This window comes from Manduca sexta, chromosome 13 (assembly GCF_014839805.1).
Source record: "Manduca sexta isolate Smith_Timp_Sample1 chromosome 13, JHU_Msex_v1.0, whole genome shotgun sequence".
In the NCBI taxonomy this organism is placed as follows: Eukaryota; Metazoa; Arthropoda; class Insecta; order Lepidoptera; family Sphingidae; genus Manduca; species Manduca sexta.
In genome coordinates this window covers 3896763-3921399 of record NC_051127.1, presented here as the reverse complement: position 1 = coordinate 3921399, position 24637 = coordinate 3896763, and the positions used below count along the sequence as shown (strand labels likewise).

At 36.4% G+C, this 24637-nt stretch overlaps 1 protein-coding gene across 1 annotated transcript in view; it reads right to left on the bottom strand.

Moving 5' to 3' along the window:
* The window catches only part of LOC115453163 (neurexin-1), a 199510-nt gene that overhangs the window by 22725 nt on the left and 152148 nt on the right, over positions 1 to 24637 (bottom strand). Inside the window, 5 exon segments of the mRNA XM_037438235.1 lie at positions 2362 to 2514; positions 3048 to 3206; positions 9204 to 9230; positions 15268 to 15428; positions 15838 to 15987. Coding sequence (XP_037294132.1) covers positions 2362 to 2514; positions 3048 to 3206; positions 9204 to 9230; positions 15268 to 15428; positions 15838 to 15987 — 650 coding nt within the window.

The window sequence follows — 24637 nt, the reverse complement described above, 5'->3', positions numbered from 1 at the left end:
GTCGGCTTCCGATGTGATTAGATGGGACAGCTATTGGATTTGACCCGAGGACACTATTGATTGATTTCCGTGTAATGTCGCATTACTTCTGCCAATATCCTTCGCTGGGTTGTGATGGCGCTAACTTTGTAGCGTTTGATTCCAACATTGGTATGAAGTTTAGTATTTTTATTGCTTAGTTTTTTAGAACTTATTAGCTTTGCTTTCTTCTTTTATTGCATTATGTGGCCTGTATTTTATTTGAGTCTAAGAGGTTTTGTACTAAAAAAATCTTTTTATTTGCTTATGTTTTGACAAAGTTGTCATCAGTTCTACGTGTGTTTGTTGGTTATTTTATCTTTTGATACGGTAAAATTATAATTTACTGCATTTCAATACATTATTGTCTACATGTATTTTTCGTTTTTATCATTTTAATTAACATCGAGAAAATTTTCATGAATTCTTCCCTCGAATATAAAATGAGCTCAATTGAAACCCGGTTAAGACTATCATTAAAGAGACGGGGCCCTTTAACCAACTTTAACAACAAAGCCCCAACACTTAACACTACATAACCAAAATCGAATTATTCCTAAGTGCTTCAAAGTCGGGTTAATGGAACTTACTGATTTTAGTAGCGATATAACAGCTCGGAAATATTGCTGGTGTTACAAAATGTACATAGTTAAATACGCCTATTTTTCGGGAGTACGCAGACAATATAACACACAAATAATTGGCCAATTATGTTTATTTTCTTTTAATACACATATGGACCAAAATACTGTCAAGCAAAATATTAATAAGAAATCTGTATTATATATTGCTCCACTGCTTGGCACGGGCCTCCTCTACTACTGAGAGGGATGAGGCCTTAGTCCACTACGCTGGCCCAGTTAGTAGACTTTACACACCCTAAAAATTCTTATAGAGAACTCCTCAGTTTCCTCACAAAGTTTTCCTTCACCGTTAAAGCAAGCGATAATTCACAAAGACTACACTCATGATTTTAGAAAACTCAGCGATGTGTGGCCTTGGGTTTTGAACCTGAGGACATTTATCTCGGCAACATATTACTTTTATACCGGAAAAGGGATAACACCCAAGAGAACTACGAGCAAAAGCAGTAATATAATAATCGTAGTAATTCACTTCATTGATTATTTTAACTGACCCATTAAAGTTATAAGGTCTAAAATTATAAATACAAGGCACGTTATCCTTGAGACGATTGCTTGCAATTATAACTGCGTTTAAATGCTAATGTTAATAATTATGTTTCTTTTGGAGTTATTATAAAGTAGGTTAAATAGTGTTAACTGCAAGGCTGTCTTTGCCTTGAAAAATCGTTTGGAATATACTTATTTTTTTCTCAATACGTTGACTGTGTTTTTTATTTATAGAACTTTGCATATTATACAATATACAGTATTATCAAATGAAAAAATAAATAAAATATAAACAAATATTTTCCCCCTTTTATTTATTTACTAGCTTTTGCCCGCGGCTCCGCCCGCGTTATAAAGTTTTTCAGGCTAAAGTTTTCCGTTATAAAAGTAGTAGTTTCCCGGGAGCCTATGTTCTTCCCAGGGTCTCAAACTGTTCCATACCAAATTTCATCTTAATACGTTGGGTAGTTTTTGAGTTTAACACGTTCAGGCAGACAGATGCAGCGGGGACTTTGTTTTATAATATATTTTTTAGAACTTTTTAAGAGGAACAATCCCGTCATACATCATTGTTGCATAACTTTAACCGTTTACGCAGCGCACGCAACGGAAGCTCTCAAAACTAATAATTGTTCCTCGATTTGCAACATGTTTCATTACTGTTCCGCTCCTATTGGTCATAGCGTGATGATATATAGCCTATAAGCACTCCAGGAACAAAGGGCTATCCAACACAAAAAGATTTTTTCAGTTCAAACAGGTAGTTCCTGAGATAAGACATTACTGCTCCGCTCCTATTGGGTATAGCGTGATGATATATAGCCTATAGCACTCCACGAACAAAGGGCTATCCAACGCAAAAAGAATTTTTCAGTTTGGACCGGTAGTTCCTGAGATTAGCGCGTTCAAACAAACAAACAAACAAACAAACAAACTCTTCAGCTTTATATAATAGTATAGATTATTATTATATTCCATGTAACTAATAACTGTGAACAAAATATTTGAAAAGAGAGCACCCTTTAGTTTTAATTTAAATGCTCCTAAACTATCCAAAAAAAAATAATAAAATTATTCAAACAGGCCGGCATAATTATGTCAACTGGCAAGGGATAAATATCTGTTATCAGTTGATACTCTATCTGATCCCCACTCCACTCACAATCAGGTGCAGTAAAGTTACTTTCCCGTGCCCAAAAAAAGTACATACCAGATGCGCATCCCTGGTGGTGAAAGTGACGGGGTCGGCAGAGTCTGTCGCTGTGCAGGCGTACTCCAGCCGTCCCGTCACCGTGATCAGCTTGCTGCCGGTCCGCGCCAGGTCGATCAAGTTCAGGCGAAGAGTGTCCGCCGAGAACTCCACCTGGGAAGAGACGTACAATTCTATGAATGCTGCAGGTTCTTTAACTTAAAATATTTACGTTTAGGAACATCAAAGAACTATTAAAATTGAGACGTTTTATTTTCATCTATAAACTGGAAACCAGATTTTATATCATTGGAGTACATAACGTCTTATAATTTAGGATTTATAGATATCAAAGTATTTTAGATCTTTCATTGGAGTATATAAGATTTTGTTATTAAGCCTTTTTTATACCAAGTATTTTAGATCTTAAAGCAAATATTTCGGCTAACTTTAGAGGAAAAAAGAATTCACACGAACCTAAGGAACAGCTAAGCTTTACCACCAGAAAGTAGCAGTACTAAATACCACGAATCATGGTCTCTATTACCTTCATGTGAACTATCAATTCATTAACCATTCACCCAGAAAATAATTTTAACATTTAAATTTCAAGTAAGTAACTGACGAATGCGGTGTTGGACATCTGAAAGACTCGTTTCGGAGACCAAGATCCACTTTGGCTCGCTGCGCCAGTGGGGTTTACTTACCTTCTTTAAACAGCCGATGAAGTTGGTATGCACCCTGGCTCCAGGAAGTGCGCGCGCGTTGAGAGATCCACCGACGTGGGCTCGTGAGCTAGCCAGCAAGGTGAATGAACCAGCCACGTGCGAATGATCTGAGTACACATCGTCTACCACTGCTGACACCTGTTAGGAGACATTCGGAATTCTTTATATTTACGATATAATATGAACGCATTGTCTATTTCTGCCGCTAAGCAGCAGTGTGTAGTCTCTGTTGTGGTCCGGTCTGAATTGTAGCCAGTGTAACTACTGGACATAATAACTTAACATCAGGATGCCGAGCGTAGTGGAATACCAAACATTACTTTGTAATTCATGGTGTTGGTTGGTGTTTCATGACATCACTAGGTATTATTTACAGGCGGACGCATTGACCCATTAATTGTTATAATATCATATAGTCTCTAAATAAATATAATATCAATAGCGTTATTTTGCAAATTATAAAAAGTAGAAAAACTTCTATATTTCTATGAAAAAAGAAACACTTCAATAGCTAAAAATACTTCTTCAATTTCGAAGTTTTACTTATAACATGTAAAACTGAAGCAAATCCCTTTTAAAAGTTTCCAAAACCGATCATCAAATAATGAAGTTGTGAATAAAGTTTTTTCATATCTGTCGCGTTCAAACTCGACTTATTGCTCGTAAACTGTTATGGGCAATATTACTTATAACTTCGTGTGCTACCGACAGATGGCGTTTTATTACAAATAATAGTTTTACATGTTTGGTCACATGTATCGCTTTTGCTCACGATCGATGGATGAGGGCAAATAGCTGCCTACTGCGTTTAACTCATTTTGAAGATCCATCGTCTCAGGCAAATCAGATTGGAAAACCTAGGGTTTAAACCTTAAAGCATCGACTCCACACACTATAATATACGTGGCTTCAAGACCTAGGATGGTATAACTGTATACCATCAGATAAGCGACCAACATGTCGGTCGATAAGTCATGGGGGTCTATATTCCGTCTGGGTGAATTTCGCAATTACGAGCGTTCTAATCGAAGAACAGCTTCGACACCGGTATAGAGACTTTCCCGCCCTCACACCCACCACTACAACTCCTGCAAGCCAGGATCAGCAGTGGCACGCATTTTATGACACCGAGCGGTGAAGCTCGGCGAGTCTCAGGCAAAACTAATGTCATTATCCCGCAACGAAATTAATCAAATAGAAAGATAGGGAGTAGTTGGAAATATTAGTTGTCCACTTCTCCGTAGCAAAGCGGGACTTATACCAGTAGAGGTAAAAGGGTGAATGCCATATTTACTAATACGGCTACTAAACCCATCCTTCAATAAATTCCGATATCAACCTGTCTATATCCGGTTCCAACAAGCCGGCATAATTGTGTCGACTGCCGAGGAGTAATGATCTCTCGTCAGTCGAGTTGGACCCCACTCCACTTGCCATCCGTTGCAGTGGGAATCTTTGCAGTGCACGTATAAAAAAAGAACGCGGGTAATTGTAAAAAGACGGATGTGCACGCGTACGAAGGAATAAGACGCCTAATTTCATACAAAAACCTCGAACCCCGTTAAAGCCTACAAAATATTAATCACACAATCTCAGGCAATGTTTAAAACAGAATCAAACGCAACACAATTGTACAACAGGTAACCTGAACTCACCATGTTCTACGTGTGTAACATACATTATTAATTGACTTTACGTCTGTTAACTTCGAACACTATCTGGAGTTTGAGGAAGATAAAATCTAGACCGAACTAGTTGTACTTATCTGACTTCGATACCGACTTAATTCAATTTAGTTTCACTAAGACAGATCGATACGATACAACTATAATAGTATTGAGATGTTTAGACGTAATAAATAAATCATTTAGAAAAGGTGTTTGTGAATTGTATACCTGAGAAATACTCTGTATGAATTTTGAGGTTGTGTGATGTCTACCAATCCGCACTAGGCCAGCGTGGCAGACTAAGGCCTAATCCCTCTCAGTAGTAGAAAAGGCCCGTGTTCAGCAGTGGGACAGTATATAATACAGCGCTGATATTATTATACAGTGCTGATGGTAATTGAGTGGGGTCCAATAGAATGTAAACTGACGAGAGATGACCCCCTCGACAGTCGACACAATTATGCCGGCCTGTTGGAATATATACCTTGTATACAGCGGATATAAAATACATCTTTCCACCAGCAAATTTTCCATATCAAATTAATAGAATACCACATCCTATAACTTCATAATAGACGTGCATACTATAAAGCTATGGCTTCAGAAGAGGCCCGCGACCCCGTATTTACCCGCGCTGGTATTTTGAAGCCCGGTCAAGTTTGCCAAGTCTTGTTTATTCGCCCCGACAAAGCCATAAAACCACGCTTTAGTGACGAAGGCACAATTAGTCCGAGTCGGTTAATTAAACGAATATTCGAAATGAAGCAAAATATCTTTTGTTTGGATTTATTTACGTTTGCCGAGTTATGAATGTTTTCGTCTTAAACTGCATTTTTCTCTCAAAAACGTTGTAAATTTAAATATTATGAAGAAATAAACTTAAAGGACAAGCGTGCACTAGACACATCTGTTGCTACTTATTCAAGGCGTCAAGCGTGATACTATTTTATTTTATTAATATAAATGCGAAAGTTTTGAAAACGTTTGGATTTTTGTAAGAAGTAAACGCAGTAACAACTAAACGGATTTGGATGAAATTTGAGACACGGGTATACCACGTCCTGGATTAACGCATAAGCTACTATTTAAATCCCGGTAATTTGCTTACATGGGAAATAATGGAATCATTTTCTAATTTTTAACTAAATAAATGACGCACAATAGTAGTACCCGTGTAACATTAAATGAATAGTACTCATACTCTATTCAACCTTCACATTCAAAGCTCGCTATATTTTTTTATAATTTTAATAATTTGAAAGACAAAATGAGGCAGTAATTCTACATTTCAAACAGCAACGCCTGCTCATAAAAAAATAGCAAAACCTCTCACATTACGAAACATCGTATAAGTGACACTAAGCGTCTCCCAAACACATTCAGTAACTCGCTAAACTCAATAATTACATTAAATTTATTGTAGATAAAATCAGAATACAACCTTTTTATACATTAGGAGTAGAAATAAACAAAATAGTATCTATAGAACTAAAATACAAAAGTTGTTGCACACTGCGCTCAGTTCAAACACATTGCAATAGTATTTGTTCAGGCGCACACGACTTATCGTATCATACGAAAGACCTACCAAGCAAAGTGCTCGGAAAACTTAATTTAAAATATTAAACGCCCAACTAAGGTCCCATTCAAAGTGTAAACGCGAGGTCAGGTTTTCATTTTCACCTTCAGGCCGGCTGAATAAACCCTAAATGGCTGAGAAACATTTTCCCCGAAGTTTTTTTTAATAACCTAGACGTCTAAAACTACCTTTATTTAGATTTGTTAAAACTTTATACCTGAACTATGAAACCAAAGTAAACGTCTTATGTATGATGATTTGGTACCAACCTTTATTTTCCCTAGAAAATACTTTCACGTACATGGAACCGCTAACGTAACTAAATTATAAAAATAATAGACAAAATTCTAGGATCTTGTAATTTTGCCACTCGTTGCAATGAACAGATTGTAACCTTGCCGACATAATCCAACTTTACGATCAACTGGTATATATTGAGCGGTTCTCTCGTAAGCCGGGGATCAACATAAAAACTCCAGGTAGTTTCCCAACAAAAGTTATTGTTCATTTTCAATTTAAATAAAAGGTAAGTGACAATTTAATTTGCAATAGCTTTTAGTGGCGCCAATTTGTGTATCAATTTTAAATTTAGAGGAAAAAATATTTTCAGCTATTATCATTAACATTTCAAATAATTTATACTCTATTGTTTCTACTCTATTTTTTCAAATTTTTTTTTATGAACAATACCTCATTGTGTAAGTTTAGTCATAACAGAAATATCCTACATCACCTTTCTTATTAGATATAAATCTGCTGACCAAGAAACTACTCGTATGAAGAAACTACTACCAAATTTAACCATCAGTCTGTTCTACTTAAAAGATTTCATTTATTTCATAGACAATCATTGAAAGAAAAAAAACGTCTTATTAACCGTAGAAGGCAAGGTCGTAAGTTTTTTATTTTCACCTTCGGTCTAGCCGGAATAGGTTCCATTGTGGGCGGAGGCATTGTGCGGACGCCACGGCCGCGGGCTGTCTTCAACAATTCAACCGGTTATTAACGTTGGAAAGATTTTTCATTTCTATTTTGAATAACCCGCGGTTTATGGATGTGGGGTAATTTGTTTTCCTCGAAGGTTTTCGATTTCGATAGTTAATTATATTTTTAAACATAAACTTTCAGAACAATTTGTGAAATCTGTATATTGCAAATTGTTTATTAAAAATATGTATTAACTAATTGACGATGACGTAACAATCTGTCTGTGCGTGTACCAACGCAATACATATTATGTATTACTGACAAAATAGCACACACCATTACGTATCCATCTGAAGAACAATGACTTCAATTGTAAAGTCGCGAGGTGACGACGTAACTCGCAGTGTACTGCCATAAACTGTTTGTTTTGCTTCCTTATGATACTAATAAATGCTTTTTTACATCTTTAATCTATACTTCTACATTTATATCTATACCAATATATAGAGCTGAAGAGTTTTTTTATTTGACCGCGTTAATCTCAGGAACTACTGGTTCGAAATATAAAATTATTTTAATGTTGGATAGCCCATTTATCGAAAAGGGCTATAAGCTATATATCATCACGCTATGACCAATAGGAGCAGAGCATCAATGAAAAAAATGTTGCAAAAACGAGGAAAATTCATCCCTTTTGAGAATTTCCGTTGCAAGCGCTGCATATGTTTAAAGTTACGCAACAATCATGTATGGAATCACAAATATAAACACAACACACCAACTTAATGCAAATTACATCAACCCATCAGTTAATCCCCTTACGAATATAAAACGTTTCGATACCGCGACCTAATTCGCGTTTCATCAAACAAGATAAGATAAAAGGGGAATTAAGGTCAGTGACCCCCAAAATCCGCTGCGTCAATATAGGTTAATAGGTACTAAACCTAGAATAAAGCGTGGTTGATAAGTGATAAGTGAAGTTCGAAGTCGGGTTTTCTATTTACCAACATTTTGTATCAACACACCAATATTTTATTGATTTCTTATGTTTAAGCGAATTTTAGATATCGATATAAAATTAGTTTTCGATTTTTTTCGCCGTGTTTTATATTTCAATATTGAGAGAAAATTTCAAGTAGGTAGTTTTATTTCGACAGCAAAAGTCTGCTCAAGTATTTCTTTTATTTACCTACAACCCGTGACCGCTTAATAAAGGTTTTTGATCAACAGCAACTAATTTATATAGACTATGGATATATACGCAATACGCATATATATGGACGAGGAAGTAACGGGTTCGATTCTCAAAATGAGCAACAATTAGTTTGGTTTTACTAACGCGATTTGGATCTAGATCCCCCAAAAAGAGTCAGTATCAGATAAGCGGCAAGACGTTAAAACTAACGTAAGATCTGTCTTAGGTTGTATGTAGGACATGTAGGTAGTTTTAACGCCTCGCCGCTATACTGATATCATAGTCAATGCTGTTCCAGTATTCAATATATTTCGTTAAATTATTTGAATTACGTGCCTCATTAGCGTAGTTGTACGTGTGCGGTAAGACAATGATCTGAGATCCCGTTTTTTTTTTTTAATATTTATTTTAGGAGCTTGGTCGTTATTTCACAACTATGTCGCTCCGTAACTCCACTTTTACCCGTGCCCGTGATGATATCAAAGTATTTTTTTAATAAAGCCCTAGCCTCTTACGATAGAGGAACCGACAAAAAACTATTTATACTGTCCACATTGCAGCTCAAAGTATGAGGTCCACTCCGCACTCCGACAAAACATGATGTACATCATCTCTTACTCCACAGTCTGAGCAATTTAGGAGTCTGACGCCCGATCCCGTTAAAACTAAGGAAACATGATGGAAGGTGTGTTGTGGCGAATCTACATTAAAGTGGATTAAGGGTAGGTAAAGGACGTAACAATATTAACATAGGTAGAACTCACCCTGCAGAAGCTGGTGAACGGTGTAATCTGTGAACAGAAAGAATACATAAATAAATATAAATTATCTAGGTCTTATATTATTACTTCATTGATGTACACATACACTGAGGCCTGAGCCTCTTATCCCAAAAGGGATAGGCAGAGACGCAACTGGTGCACCAAATGTCCGGACTCTAGACCTCAACACTGCAATCTTACCGTAATATATTTGATTTTTTTTTCTGCTAAGTATTAGTTTAGAATTTGTGCCCAATATAGCGATAGGCTCGCTCCCTATCATATCAGGGCACGCAACACATTTGGCGAAAACTAGGTTCCCTGGTAGCAACACCTCTGCCTACCCCTTTGTTAGCAGGGGCGTGTTGTGTTACTTTACTGATATTTCAAGTACAGCTCGTTGTAGACAGTTTTTGTCTATGTTTGTTAATGGATTGGCTCCATCTGAGTAATACTACATATATCTCAGAATACCGACATAAAGTGACGTTTTTAATGTGTTCCGTCGAATGATCTAAATGCCTCAAATCTACAGCCCCATATTATGATATAAATGTAAACAAATAATGTAAAAACCAAAGCTGAACTATAAACTATAATATGGACATTTGTGTTGGGTTAATAAAAAAAAATGAAATATTTAACTGAATTTAGTTATTTTAAGTAACATTTTTGGACAATCAACACCTCGGTGCGTCATAAAGGCAGCAGTCTTAGAGACATCGGAAGTTAAGATTAAACGAACCATCGCGTAGTAAAAGTAGTTTTATTTAAAGTAGATATTAGTTTTTAAGTCTGAAACTGTTAAATCTAACCTAACAGAAATCATCGCCATCCCTCAAATCGATATTTTAAATGATTTTAATCGTTTTTATTTCAACCACACCAGGCAACCAGTAATAAAAACAGATCCTACAAAAAACAAAATCACAACACACCAAACTGCATGCAAACGTATAATAAAGGTCCTAAAACAAAACATAACCAGCCAAGTCGGAAATCAAGAACGTGAATAAACGTTGTTTTGCGTGTTACATTCGGGCTGCGGCACTGCACGTTTGAGCGACGTGACGCCGCTTCACGATACTTTACAACCGTCATAAAAATAATGATTTCTTATGTGTATGCGAATGCTGAGCCCGCCTGACCATGAATGCTGCAGTCTTCGAAACGGGAGAAAATTGCAATATAAAAAACTTGCGAAATACCAATAAATGCACGCCTAATTATTTGTGTCTAGGACTGAATAACGAGGCAAGACGTGTGCCTGATCGTAAGCCTCACTACCCAACACCACACTAACTTTGAATTACAAAGCATTGCATGGTATTGGGCTGAGCTAGTCACCCTAAGCCTTATATTTTGTTTTAGGACCTTTATTACAATACGTTTGTATGCGGTTTGGTATGTTGTGATTTTGTTTTTTGTATTATTATGCTTCACAAATCAAATCAAATTATTTTCATTTTCATGTTTCACCGTGTCAACGGCATGCACGTTTTATATAGATACAATTAGAATAGGTAATAAAACAAATTACATTTTCAAGTATATTTTTCAAATTGTTTATCTAAGGTGACGCATAGTAATATATCAACTAAGCTCTACCACTCTTCATCAAACATCTATGCAAAACACTACAACAAAGTCACCCTCGTTCATACCATCCCCTCGCACGTCATCGGTAATCAAAAAATGCTCTTCACCCCAAGCCCTCACACCTGGCGAAAACAAAATGGCTCCGATATTAAAGCCTCCTTTCCCGCTGATTGCTACGTCCCGACCACACGGTGATTGTTTATTTACGATGCGTTACACGAGTTCCTGCCGAACCCTTAATTATGTATCACAGCTGAACGTTCTTTGTCTTGTTTGGGATTATTTGTGTTTAAGTTAGACTTTCGTTTGTTACAGAATGAATGATAGTTATATTTCCTATATCGCAAGTTGGATAGCTGCGATAGCCTAGTTGGTTGTGGAATGGACTGCCGAGACGAATGTTCGCAGTTCAAAACCCATGAGCACACACCTCTGAATTTTTACTAAAAAGTGATGTGTGTATTCTTTTTGAGTTATCGCTTGCTTTAACATTGAAGAAAAACATCGTAAGGAAACCTGCATACCTGAGAAATTCTTCATAATTATTTCATAGCTATATGAAGACTATCAACACGCACTCGAACAACGTAATAAACTCTGAAATCTAAACTCTCTCAGTAGTAGAGGAAGCCCGTGCCAAGCAGTGGGACAGTATTATAATATAGGGCTGATATAATATTATTATAACTCGGTAAATTAAGAACAGTGTAACAAGCAACAATCCGTAATATTATATCAATTACGGCTATTGAATTTGATCTAATTCAAACGTATAACCTGATAACTAACTAAAAGTTGTTTTTAGAATACGAATTACAACTCTATTTCCTCTTTCAGTACATATTTATGATAATAATCTCTAGCAATTTAAATGAACTGATTTATTACCTTCAAAGAACTTTCCCTTCCCCTTCATCCATCCGTCCTCAACACCAAGGAGCGTAACTGACAAAAGCCCAAATTGTAGATACGACTTTGTTCTATGGAAAATAGGGTGATCCCTCGATTGGCTTTCAGGAAGGTCGAAAATAACTACATATTCATTAAAGTGGTTAGGTTGTTTGGAAATCCTTGCTGGATTTATCTTGTTTACACCAAGAATCTGATTTGCAAGGGTTGAAATCTCTTCAATGAATCACTTATCTTATTGAGTTGGTTACGTTTTAACTCGATAAACAAACTTGAAATAAAGATGAAAGTGTAACATTAGTGATCTTTTTATCAGACGGCGAATGAGCTGGTGGGCTACCCGATGGTAAGTTATTACGAGCTGCCAGCAAAATGGAATAGAGGATCTTTATGGAAAAAGGACGCTATCCACATGCTTTTAATAATACATACGAAAAAAAATGCGACAAAGTGCGATTAATATTTTGTTTTCATAACATAATTATGTAGTTGTTAGTAATACTTCATCTAATTTACGAAACAAATCAGTTTACTGGAACAAACCAGTTGTTAATTAGTTTAACTAAGTTGAAGCGACTGTCAGTTTGGTACAAATTGTATGAAAATAAAATGTAGATAAAACATTCACTTTTGGTGTTCAGTGTAATGCATTTAATAGCATCTGCGTAGTGTCTTGGATCTCCGACAATTGAATCAATCATATTAATATAAAATTAAAACTGGCCAGCATAATTGTGTAAGCTGGCTAGAGGTAATCCTCTCTTGTCAGGAAACACTATCTAGAACCTACCCCACTTACCATCAGTTGCAGTGGGGGTCACTTTGACAAAATTGTAACAAAAAATTAAGAAACGTCTGGTAGCTTTACATCAGTTGTATATCTAAGCGTTTTTGTGACACATACGGGCAGCTCTCTGATGCACAGTCTACCATTTTTAAATGACCTTTCCATGCTAAATGATACCATACACTCGGGAGGTCACATAAAATAGCCAAACGAATAGCCGATGTCACAGACAAAGCCTATAATTACAAGCCGTTTTCAATGCATATTTCTTAGAATTCAAGCGTTTACCCATAAACTTGTCTTGTGTATAATTTAGTTTATACCGCGAAATTCATAAATCATTTACACAGAACTCTGACATTACCATTTAATGGGGGAAAAAACTAATAGCTTTCGAAACGGATTATTATGGTGAAGGTCTAAATGGTGTTTTACAGAGGTGGCATTCCATTAGTCGTGGTTTTAAATTTCAACGAAATACTAAACACGAATAAAATATCAGCTATTTTGAAAAAACCCAATCTCAATCTTAAATATGAACAAAACCTTTCAAAATCCATTACGCATAAAGAAATTCAATAGGCCACAAAATTGGTTCAATAGCACAGCGACGTGAAACAGCCGATCTACACGAGCAATTAACAGTAAACGGAGCTATGGGCCCGGGCGAAATCCATTCAACGCACAAAGGAATATTTTTATAATGAAATTATACGGCCGAGGCCGGTAGCTGACTTGCGGGCGCGTGGGACCAGGGTTTCATTCTCACGTAGAATCGATAGCTTTACATGGAATCAATTCAGATTTGAGGTGATATACGTTTTTGTCAATAGCACAAATAAGCTTAATCGATGTATCGCAATGTCTATTTCAGCCGCCAAGCAGAAGTGTATATTCACTGTTATGTTCCGGTTTGAAGGATATTGTAGCCGGCGTAACTACTGGACATAATAAGACTTAACATCTGATGTCGCAGGATGGCGAGCGCAGAAGAGTACCCAACAGTCCTTTGTAATTTACGGTGTTGGATGGTGTTTCTGCTGTATATAGGCCCTCGTATCGCTTGCCATCAGACGTGCGGCGAGCTCGTCTCGTGATTAAAAACAATAACAAATAATAAATTATCGCTTGCTCTAACGGTGAAGGGAAACACCACGGGAAACCTGCATATTAGAGACGTTTTCTATAGAAATTTTGAGGGTTGTGAATTCCATCAATTCTTACTAGGCCAGCGTGGTATGTCCTAATCCCTCTCAGTAGTAGAGGAGGCCCGTGTCCAGCAGTGGGACGGTATATAATTCAGGCCTAATATTATACTGTATTTTAACCTTCTATCTGGTGAGATTTCCTGTGATCTACACACCTGCATTCCCTTCCTAATATTTCGATAGTCCATCAATAATTGGTTTGAGATTTGTAGCTAAATACTAGAGGCAAATAAGCACAACACCCAAATAGCAATAAAACACTTAATAATAAGCTGATATTTTTCTACGTTGGATCATAATTCCTATCTTTGATGATGCCAATCCGCCCAAATTACTTCCATGAATATTCAAAACCTACATTCAGACGAAATCAGTAGCTCAAAGGAAAATCTTTTTATCCTCATTACTAGATACGAAATCTTTATTATAACAACACAAGAAACATCGGGAAACGAAACATGTTATGAAGAAACTTGCTTTTGTTCACGGTTTCGCCCGCGTGATGTTTTCCGGGATAAAAGTTCCGCTATATATTTTCCTGGGATAGAAAGTAGCCTATAATCTTCCCATGGTCTTAAACTATCTCAATATTAAATTTGATAAAAATCCGTTCAGTATATTTTGAGAAAATCGATCACATATCACGATCGCTTTTGGGATATTTGTTTTATAATATGTATAGATTACTGTGACAAACTGATAACAAATAATGCGTGCGTTCAATATAATATACTTTATTTTATAATATCACTCAGGGGAGACTAGGCACAATTAGTCATAGGTTAAAAAAATACCTTAATGTTTACGATAAAAGATAAAATCTAAACAAGTTATTTAATGTAATATTTTGCACCGCACTAACGGCGCGCTGTGACGAATGGCTTTCAAAACACGCCAATGCTTCATAACTCAAACAAACTATCGATCAAGTTCCATAGAATTCTAATATCGTACTCGAAATAAAACGACCTTTCAATTCGTTGAGTGTTTTACACAATACTTATAAATATGTATATATGGATAATATAAATAAAGTGTTATTAATATGTATGTATTTTACTTTTATAAATACTTTAGAATTCTAAATTCAAATAATTTTACAATTAGACCGCTGAGGGCTTTTTAACGATTCAATTTTTAAATTCAAGTATGAAAACGAAACTGCGAATGTGCCGGATTTTTAGAAATACCTGCCAACTAAAGAATAAAAATATTAAAAGACAGTTGTAGGCCGTCTTTATTAATTTAAATTTCATTACTTCATTTTTAAACACAACGACAATTTTCCTATCTTTAAGAGCATGTTTTCTTCATTAATTCTCCATAAAAATATTATAACAATCAGGACGGCCCATTACCATTAGATGGTAATCTTCACTTTAGGACTAATTGGGAGCAAAGGTTTTATCACTACCAGAAACTACGAAAGAAGAAAGATTAGTTGAATCACTAAAAAGTCTAATTAAAAAGCTGGACTATTATTACCATTTAAAGACATAGCAACTTTTATCTTCCTTCCTTCCATCTTCCTCCATATACGATTAATAAGGAAGTAAAACCTCACCTCCTGAATCCTCCTGTGCACAGTCAGCTTGTGCCACTGGTGGTCATCGAACCTTGTCTTGGCGGGTTTGATGTGCATCTCCTGCTTCCCGTTGCCGAGCCCCATGGTGAGGGAGACGCCGCCGTCGCGCACGGCCAAGTTCAGGTAATCGGCTTCATGACCTTGGAAGACACGAGATTTTATAACATCATATTTGAAAATCACATACAAAGCACACGCAGTAAGGTTCACATTTCTATATTACATCTATAGTAAGGCTCAATTCTCATCGGCACAGTGGAAGCGACACGACTTACTCTTTAAGATGTACTAGATTTGGCTCGCGGCTTCGCTCGCTTGAGAGACCTTTCCCGAAAAATCGATCTAGTTGTCCAAAATAGAATAGTCTTTATTTTAATCCAGAACATGGTCTATGCGTGCGCTAAACATCCATCCGTCAAACAGTTTCAGTTATTACAACCAAAATCTAAATCTTCACAAACTTTCAAGTAAAATTGAACCTTATATCCATTAATCTAACAGAATATTATTTAAGATGACGAAGCACATCAACAAATTGTAAAGACTCACCAGTATAAAACAATAATCCGTTAGGCTGTCGGGTCTTGAAGTACAGCGAGATGGCGTCCTGAGTGCTGACGATGGGCTCCCCTCCCGTCTGCGTGAGGTCGTACGAGAGGAACTCCGCCCCGCGGAACGTCGCCTCCGAAGGGGCTTTGTCTGAAACAACAATCTACATTAGCGGCTCCCAAACTAAAGAAACATTCAACAAAGAGTATGCTTTATGGAACCCCGCATAAAGTAGTATCTTAGGTTTATAATAATAATGTTCATGTATCGAAATTACTGCTACATAATTCGCTTTAACGGTTATGTCCTAGACTGTGGCTGTATAACGGACATCGATTTTAATTTCACATATTTCAATATATATTTAATAAAATAATTAATAGCATATATTTTAATATTCATGTAGGTATTATAGTGTGTGTGCGCGCGGATACTTAATTATAATATTATGAAATGAAAAATAATTATAAATATATTTTAAGGATCTCTACATGTTCATAGCCAGATTCATTAGCATACTTAATTTTGTTCTTTACTTCAAGCACAGATAATGTTTTGATAAATTTTTTTTTAAATACAATAACGAAGAATAAGAACCAGAATCTTAATTGGAAATAGTTTCTAAATAATAAAACTCTTTTCTTTCATAAACTTCGATATGAAGAATGATAAATACAAAGAAATGTAAGATAAACTATACTATACTGTTTAATGTCTTTGGATAAATATCATGTTAAATTTTCCCACATTAGGAATCGTCGATAGATACATTAAACTGCATAGGTGACGTCATAATATTAAACACAACTGCCGTTCTGGAGTCTCCGGTTCAATCACTGATCAGGTCGGTCTATTTAATTTATCTGCTATCAATAGAATTTCTTCCCAGGAATTAGTACTAACTTCTTTCCCATGTGGGACCTAATATGGCGTGCAAAACAACACATCGACGGTGGCAAAGTAAAAAGACACTGCATGAATGTATATGGGAAACTCCTTGTCTAGGAAATATTTTAGACAAAGAATACCGACTCCAGGAAATATTTAAAAGCGGAAAAGTTTTGCGAGTTTGAGTACATATTGCAAAAGACTTGCTGGGGAGACTTCTGTTGAGGAATATTTTGTTTTTTCTTTTTCTTTTAACGATTCCGTTTCCAATGATAATAGTCTCGAATTAATTGCCATTTATAAAGAGACTGATAAAGCCAATTATCTCCACATTCATTTCACTAAAAGGGACGTTGAATGAAAAACACTAAAGATCCAGGCGATGTCTATCCTATTCACTATAGGGAATCGATTTAACTGTAAAACTATGGCTAAAATCAAATATGAAATATTCTAAAAATAGAGTGCGAAGTTTAATTTTTAATTATATTTATATATTTATTTTATTACCATTAATAATAATTAAGATTGGACCGGATTTGGTCGCCTAATGAAAATGTATGTATGTATTCTTATTTGGTCTATTGCGATACAGGCCTGGAGCCTTAATCCTAATTCAGTGGCCGCCGTGAACTGATGTAAAAATTAAATTGTTGTATCTATGAATAAATAAATAAATCAAAATTCAGATTTCGTGTAGTTATTAAAAATGCAAACATCCGCTCCATTCGCAATTTGCAGTCCGAATTTACACGGAAACCTTTTCAAGAATATATCAACAAAAGAAGCACTCTATTACCAACTATCAATGGTCTAATATCCTTCAGATCGATGGAGTAATAAGTCCTGTGACGTCACTGCATCCATCAGTTTAACGAGAAGCCTGGACAGTGCAATTGGAATTGAATCAATACCGACATTCATCAGAGGTCGGGCCATTTAGTTGTGGGATTGTGGGTGCGGTGTGAAAGCTGGCGGATAGCGGGCTTGTTGATTAGGTTTTGCTTATTTGTCCGTGTGGAATGTTGTTTGTGATAAATATAAAAAAGAGTACCTGACTTCCGTTAAAGTTTGATATGTACCAATAGCTCCGTTAGAGTTTGAGTTTGATTTGAACCAAAATTTTGAATTGAGTTAGGGATAGGTATTCAAAAAAATAAAAAAAGCGGCGATAGCCCAGTTGGGTGTGGAACGGACTGCCAAGACGAATGTCCGCAGGTTCAAATCCCAACGGCACACACCTCTGACTTTTCTAAAAATCATGTGTGTATTCTTTGTGAATTTATCGTTCGCTTTAACGGTGAAGGAAAACATCGTGAGGAAACCTGCACACCTGAGAAGTTCTCTATAGGAATTTCGAAGATATGTGAAGTCTACCAATCCGCACTAGGCCAGCGTGGTGGACTAAGGCCTAATCCGTCTCAGTAGTAGAGGAGGCCCGTGCTCAGCAGTGGGCGAGTATATAATTCAGGGCTGATATTATTATTATTCAAAAAATAGGGTAGGTTCCTTAATGTCCAAGATCTGTATTAAATTTTATTTGAGTCGGTTTAGAATTATCACCATTACTAGGCACATGGATAGACGTAACTGCAACTACAAACTTTGGTTTGGATTTAAGCCTGTGCAAACTCATACCTTGGGTTGATGACAGTGATACCCTGATCGAGGCAATGATGCTACACCCAAATATCTGTACCGTTTAGCTCTGTCACTATCAAAATGGATCCAGATAATATGAAAAGAAATATTTCTAATTTTCAACATTTGCTAGTATTATAATTCAACGAATTATTCTGGCACTGTATAATACACACAAACTGTTAACGAGTTTTGCAGTTTGCGCTTATTATATTTAAGTACCAATTAATTTAATAGTATATTGAAAAAAATATGTCACTAATTTATTTCATGATTGGATTGTGCATTCGTGTGAGAATTGAACATTTTATATTTTCAAGTAAATAAATGAGCTGCTCTAAACTAAATGTAACTATATTGTATTATATGAGCACCTACTTTATATCTTTGAATTTATTTTAAAAAGAGCAACACTATAGTTTCTTTCCAGGTCTTCTCTGGTGAAAACTGCTTTTCGAACTGGTGATAGGGTAAAAATTTTACTGAATCTAAAAATGTTTAACTTTTCATAGATTCAAATAAATTATTTCATTGAAATATTTTTTACTGTGACATGGTCAAATCAGCCTCTAAATGGTCACCAAACCACGTCAAATACATGTTCGACACTATAATATGCAGAATTTATTTTACAAATAATAATGTTGTAGTAAAAGCGGCGATAGCGTAGTTCGCAGGTTTAATTCCCAAGGGCACACACCTCTGACTTTTCTAAAAATCATGTGTGTATTCTTTGTGAATTTATCGTTCGCTTTAACGGTGAAGAAAAACATCGTGATGAAACCAGCACATCTGAGAAGTTCTCTATAAGAATTTCGAAGGTGTGTGAAGTCTACCAATCCGCATTAGGCCAGCGTGGTGGACTAAGGCCTAATCCCTGTCAGTAGTAGAGGAAGCCCGTGTTCAGCAGTGGGCAAGTATATAATACAGGGCTGATATTATTTATTATAACGTTGTAGTCCCGCTAGCACTCCCCCCGCTCCCTAATTACAGAAGCACACGCGTTGTCACCGAGCTCAAGTCTGTTTAAAACTAATATTGGAGCGCGCAAATGTTTCCAATTGGCAAAGTTTTACTCGCATCCTCTATGAGATTCATCAAATTGTGTTTTCAGTTTGATTGCGTTTTGATGTTTGTTTGTACACGCACGAGATCGGGGTCAATGACTTGACTTTATATCATATTTAAGTATGATCAGTTCCAGATGTATGTACGGACAGGAAGAGGTTCCATGTTATTTAGTTAATCGTTCATCCATTTGTTTTTAGTTGTGTGTACATTAACATAAAACTTGCTCTATATATTTTTTTTTAATTTAAAGCAACAGCTTTCTTTTTGTCGTGCTCAAAGAGTGATGATGTCGGATTGGCGGCCGGTCTTAAAATCCAAGTCAAATGGTCTGCAACATGCGTGAAAAAAATTAAGCCGAAAACAAAAAGTATTTGTCGGTTAAAACCAACATCATATCAGATTAAGCATTTACATTTCATTCAATAAAATACTTTATGTCCTTACAAATTATTTACCATTTTGTTTAGTGACCCCACTGCACCAGATGGTAATTGAAGTGGGGTCCAATAAAATGTCAACTGACGAGAGATGATTACCCCTTGGCAACCGACACAATTATGCCGGCCAGTTGGAACCGGATATACACAAGCTGATCACAGAACGCCACACACTTAAGTACGTAGGCTACTATGGCGGGTATTAACAACTAGAGTACGGCATAAATTATAACCAAACTATGCATGTCTTATAAACTTAACTAGCCTACTCCTTGAAGAAAAGACTTTTACATAGCATCAAGTTAATATTCAAGCTACCCGAACAAGCCAAACTCCAAAACTTTTCTGCAGCACTCCGCCGCTAACACCTGATCGGGAATTGATTAATCGCTTCAAGTTTGTCCAACTTATTTGCAGAAAAACTCCGCTTTAAGCTTGGTTGCCAGGTGCGGCTACGAATATTTTGGTTATAATGCTTGGAGAATTTAAACCGATATTTTAAACACAGTTTTTTTTTTTTTATTAAAAGAACTAGTGGGTTCGGCAGACTTTGTCCCGCCACAGACCGCTATTTATATAAACTACCATTCATGTTTTAGATCTTGATAACACAACGCCACCTTTAACGTCTAAAATTATCCTTTGATTCAAGCTGAAATTAACTAAACTCTCACAAGAATTTCATTAAAATCGGTTACATTGAAATTAGTTAGATGATTTAAGAGATTAGCGTGTACGAAAAATTCTTTTATAAAAAATTCACCAATGTTGCGAAATTTTTCCATTGAATTTTAATGAATGAAAATTATTCTTTAATACAAACCTTGTCCTGATACTATAAGAAAGTGATCAGTCAAACCGGTGGAACAGTTCTTATGTGATGCTCTTACATACATGAGACGATGAGACAACTGATTTTTATTTATATAAGGTGATAAGTAAGATGCCGACTGATTAGAAATACGCAAAACACAAATGGAACTTTGAATTATGAATCACTGAGAAAAATTGTACTGTGTTCGACACCTTTAGATTATTCATAACATCCTATGTCCTGTCATTTCAGTTTTGAAAATGTTGCTTCTGTTTATGGGAGATCGTGTCACTCTGATGAGACGTGCCGCGTCTGCCTGACTGCAAAAAGCTCAAACACCGATAAGATTTCAATGAAATTTCATATAGCCATATTTTGATTCCCCAAAAAGGACAAAGGCTACTCTTTATCCCAGGAAATACACAGCAGGTCTTTTACCCGAAAAGACTTTCACACAGACGGAGCCGAGTGCAAAAACTAGAATATTATAAATTGAAAAACTAAATCCAATTTCATGAATAAAACGTACTTACAACCCTTCCAGTTTTCCTTAAAGCCTTGCTTCCTACACCTGCGCCAAATGGCAAGCCGACGGCACCGAGTTTAATGTTTAATGCCAAACGGAGTCTAATCGAGGAGTTAACGTTAACCGTAAGTGAATCGCCTGGCATTACATTCTATGAAGATTAGTTTAATTGATATGGGTTAAGATACTAATTACGTATTGTCTAAATTCAATTAAGTTTCCTCTTTTTCAACATTCGATTACATTTCTGATATATCTTTTAAACATATGATTAATGTCACATCGAACATGAGAATTGTTCTGCGCTCGTCATTCTAAATCAGATGTTAAGTCTCATGTCTTTGGAGTCATCTACTTCTCTCTAATCTCCATATCTCACTAAAACGCGGAATTGGCCCAACAAATTATTCGAAGTTCTCTCTCTTTCTCTCTAGTCGGTCCCTCATATCTGAGGATCGTGGTCAGCATCAGGGTTGCATCTGAAGCGGATGATCTGCCTCCAACGGTTTCTGTCCACTTTTCGGAGTTCACTCAGCTCGATTTACTACCATCAGCCCCATGCGTGTTCTCAACACTTCCAAGGAAAGTCAATATGTACAATCTTCGATGTGAATTCGACCCATTACCTCCCATTCCTCCACGCTGCTATATGAATTAACAATTCAATGCTATCAATTGGAGCCAAACAAAACTAATAACAAATATGAACACAGATTTCATCAACCATTCGCTATGAAATCAATGCATCGTAAATTCGTTTGTATAGCGTCAAAACTCAACAGCTGAATAGTAATCGTTGCCCGATTTGTTTAGCCAGTGTAATTGCCGTTTTGAGATTTAACGCCTTATTTTAAGCATGTAGACATATTAATACGGTTCAATTCTAAAATAGGTTGCATGTTTCTTGTATGGGAAAGTCGGGGCAGCTACTGTCGGTAAGTACTGTTTCCAGTTTGAAGATTATATCCATCACATCACAGAGCATTATGGACTTAATATCTTATTTCACAGAGTATTAATTGTAGTGTACCAGGCTATGAATTGAAATTCAAATTTGACACGCGTTGTTACTGATTAAGGTATGTAACTCTTACAATCAGGATAACTAATAGTCTTGTTATTTCTTCTTCTTGATCGTATTCTTCATTACTGAAGGTCGTATCCGTCTTGAAACCTCTTGACGGTGTCGATGACAAGCTGTTACCAAGCCTGTCTTCGGCTTTTTTCAGGGCAGTGGTAAAAGGAATTTTATATTTAAATGCTTAAAAAAACTGACATGAATCTTGTCATAAAAAAAAAATAGAATACACTTCTGTCTACTCTTTCTAAGTACAACTACAATACGTTTTATATATTCAAAACGTTCTAGCACAGTTCACAATAGCTTTAAAATAAATTCCGTAATAGAGTCAAAATGGTTCGGATTTAAAGATATAAGCTCCCGTGAATAAAGGCTCGGAAACTTCCTTATTCCACAAGTGACAGACCGGAAGTTATAACTGTACCGGCGGGGAACATGACGTCACGGGGAAAACGGAAATGTGTCTCCAGGTCCGGGAAATGGAGGAAAATTTAAATTATCCATACATATAACGTTCTTTTTAAGTTACCTTCTTTGTAGTTAATTCAAACATTAATGCAGAAAGTGTATGCACGTTGCTATAAGTTTTACTGGGAGTTATATAGGTCTCTTGTGAGATTTCGTCTGGGTAGGACCACTGGATTTCGTACGTTTTTTTAGCATCGATGTGTAACTATTGCATTGTGGTGAGCTTAGATCATGATTCTAAATAAATCATCATCAGCCACATGAAGTCCACGGTTTTTTTTTTACACTTGCACGGCAAATTGACTTCACTGCACCTGATGTTAAGTGGAGTGGGGTTCAATAGAATGTCGACTGACGTGAGACGATTATCCCCGACAGTTGACTCAATTATCCCGGCCTATTGAAACCGGAAATACATCGGCTAATCCCGACACGCGACACACTTACGTTACAAAATATGGTAGGTATTATCACCTTGTACGGTGGTCGCTAGCCGGACGGATATAAAATATATCCTACCACCAGCAAACACTACCACTGCTGAACATATGCCTCCCCTAAACATTTCCGAAACTGCCCAAAGCGACCCGTATTCAACGTTTTAAGTAAATGCTACTCTTCAAATACAAAAAAAGGAGCGAATACAAGTCAAGCAGTTAACTAACAGTCTTACTTATAAACTTGTTTTAGCGTTAAGAGGTGAATAAAAATTGCTTAAATAGCTTTCAAAAACATCATCTGTTTCCTAGATTAAACCTTATTAAGAAGCAAGATGGCGGGTTTTGACTTCCAGCTGATCGAGTAAATTTATGTTTTAACTAAGCGTAGCTTTGCGAATTTTTTATATAAGACTGTATGTTTTCAAATAATTGGCAAACAAATATCAAGCGAGTGGCTTCGTTCCCCGGCATTGAATTTCATCAAAACAGATTTTAAAAAACATATCACACACTGAGTGTTTTATTAGTTCGTTATTGGTTGATATTGTATGTGCAGTGCTGTACAAAAACCAATCAAGTTTGTTTCACGCTTCGACAGAAACCAATATGCACAGCAGAACAGTTTTACGCTGGTAATATGAGCCGACATACAAATACAGATTTAAGTCGTAATTGATATTATTGAGGATCCGGCTTTGGTTAATTTAAACTACGATCACTTTGAGAGGCGATAGCCTAGGGTGCGGAACGGACTATCGAGACGATGTCCGCAGGTTCAAATCCCAAGGGCACACACCTCTGACTTTTCTAAAATTGTGTGTGTTTTCTTTGTGAATTATCGTTTGCTTTGATGGTGACAAAAAACGTTGTGAGGAAACCTGCATACATGACAAGTTCTCTATAAGAGAAGTGAAGTCTACCAATCCGCACTAGGCCTGCGTGGTGGACTAAGGCCTAATCTCTCTCAGTAGTAGAGGAGGCCCGTGCCCAGCAGTGGGACAGTATGTAATACAGGGCTGATATTATTATTAATATACCTTATAGACAAGAGCGTTTATGAAGGTGCTTGTTAGAAGTATTTTTATTGCCTCCAAAGGCAGAGGAGTAAACAGCCCACCTGATGGTATGGAATCACCGTCGCCCTTGTGCGTAAGTAAATTAAAAACTTAAAAACTTAGAAACCGCTTAATAAATTTTGATGAAACAAACAATTCAACACACAGATAAACCAGTTATAGATTAATTATGTTCATCCTTAAAAACTGTCGTGCGATATTTATATTAAAAAGACATCTGCACGGGAAAAGCCATAGCAGAAGCCAGTATTACATCTCATGCAGAGTAAGAAAAATCTATGTACTCCAAGCACACGTTCCATCAACTTCATTTAAGCGAACCAATCTTGACTCCATCCTGGCTTGCCTACCATTACAC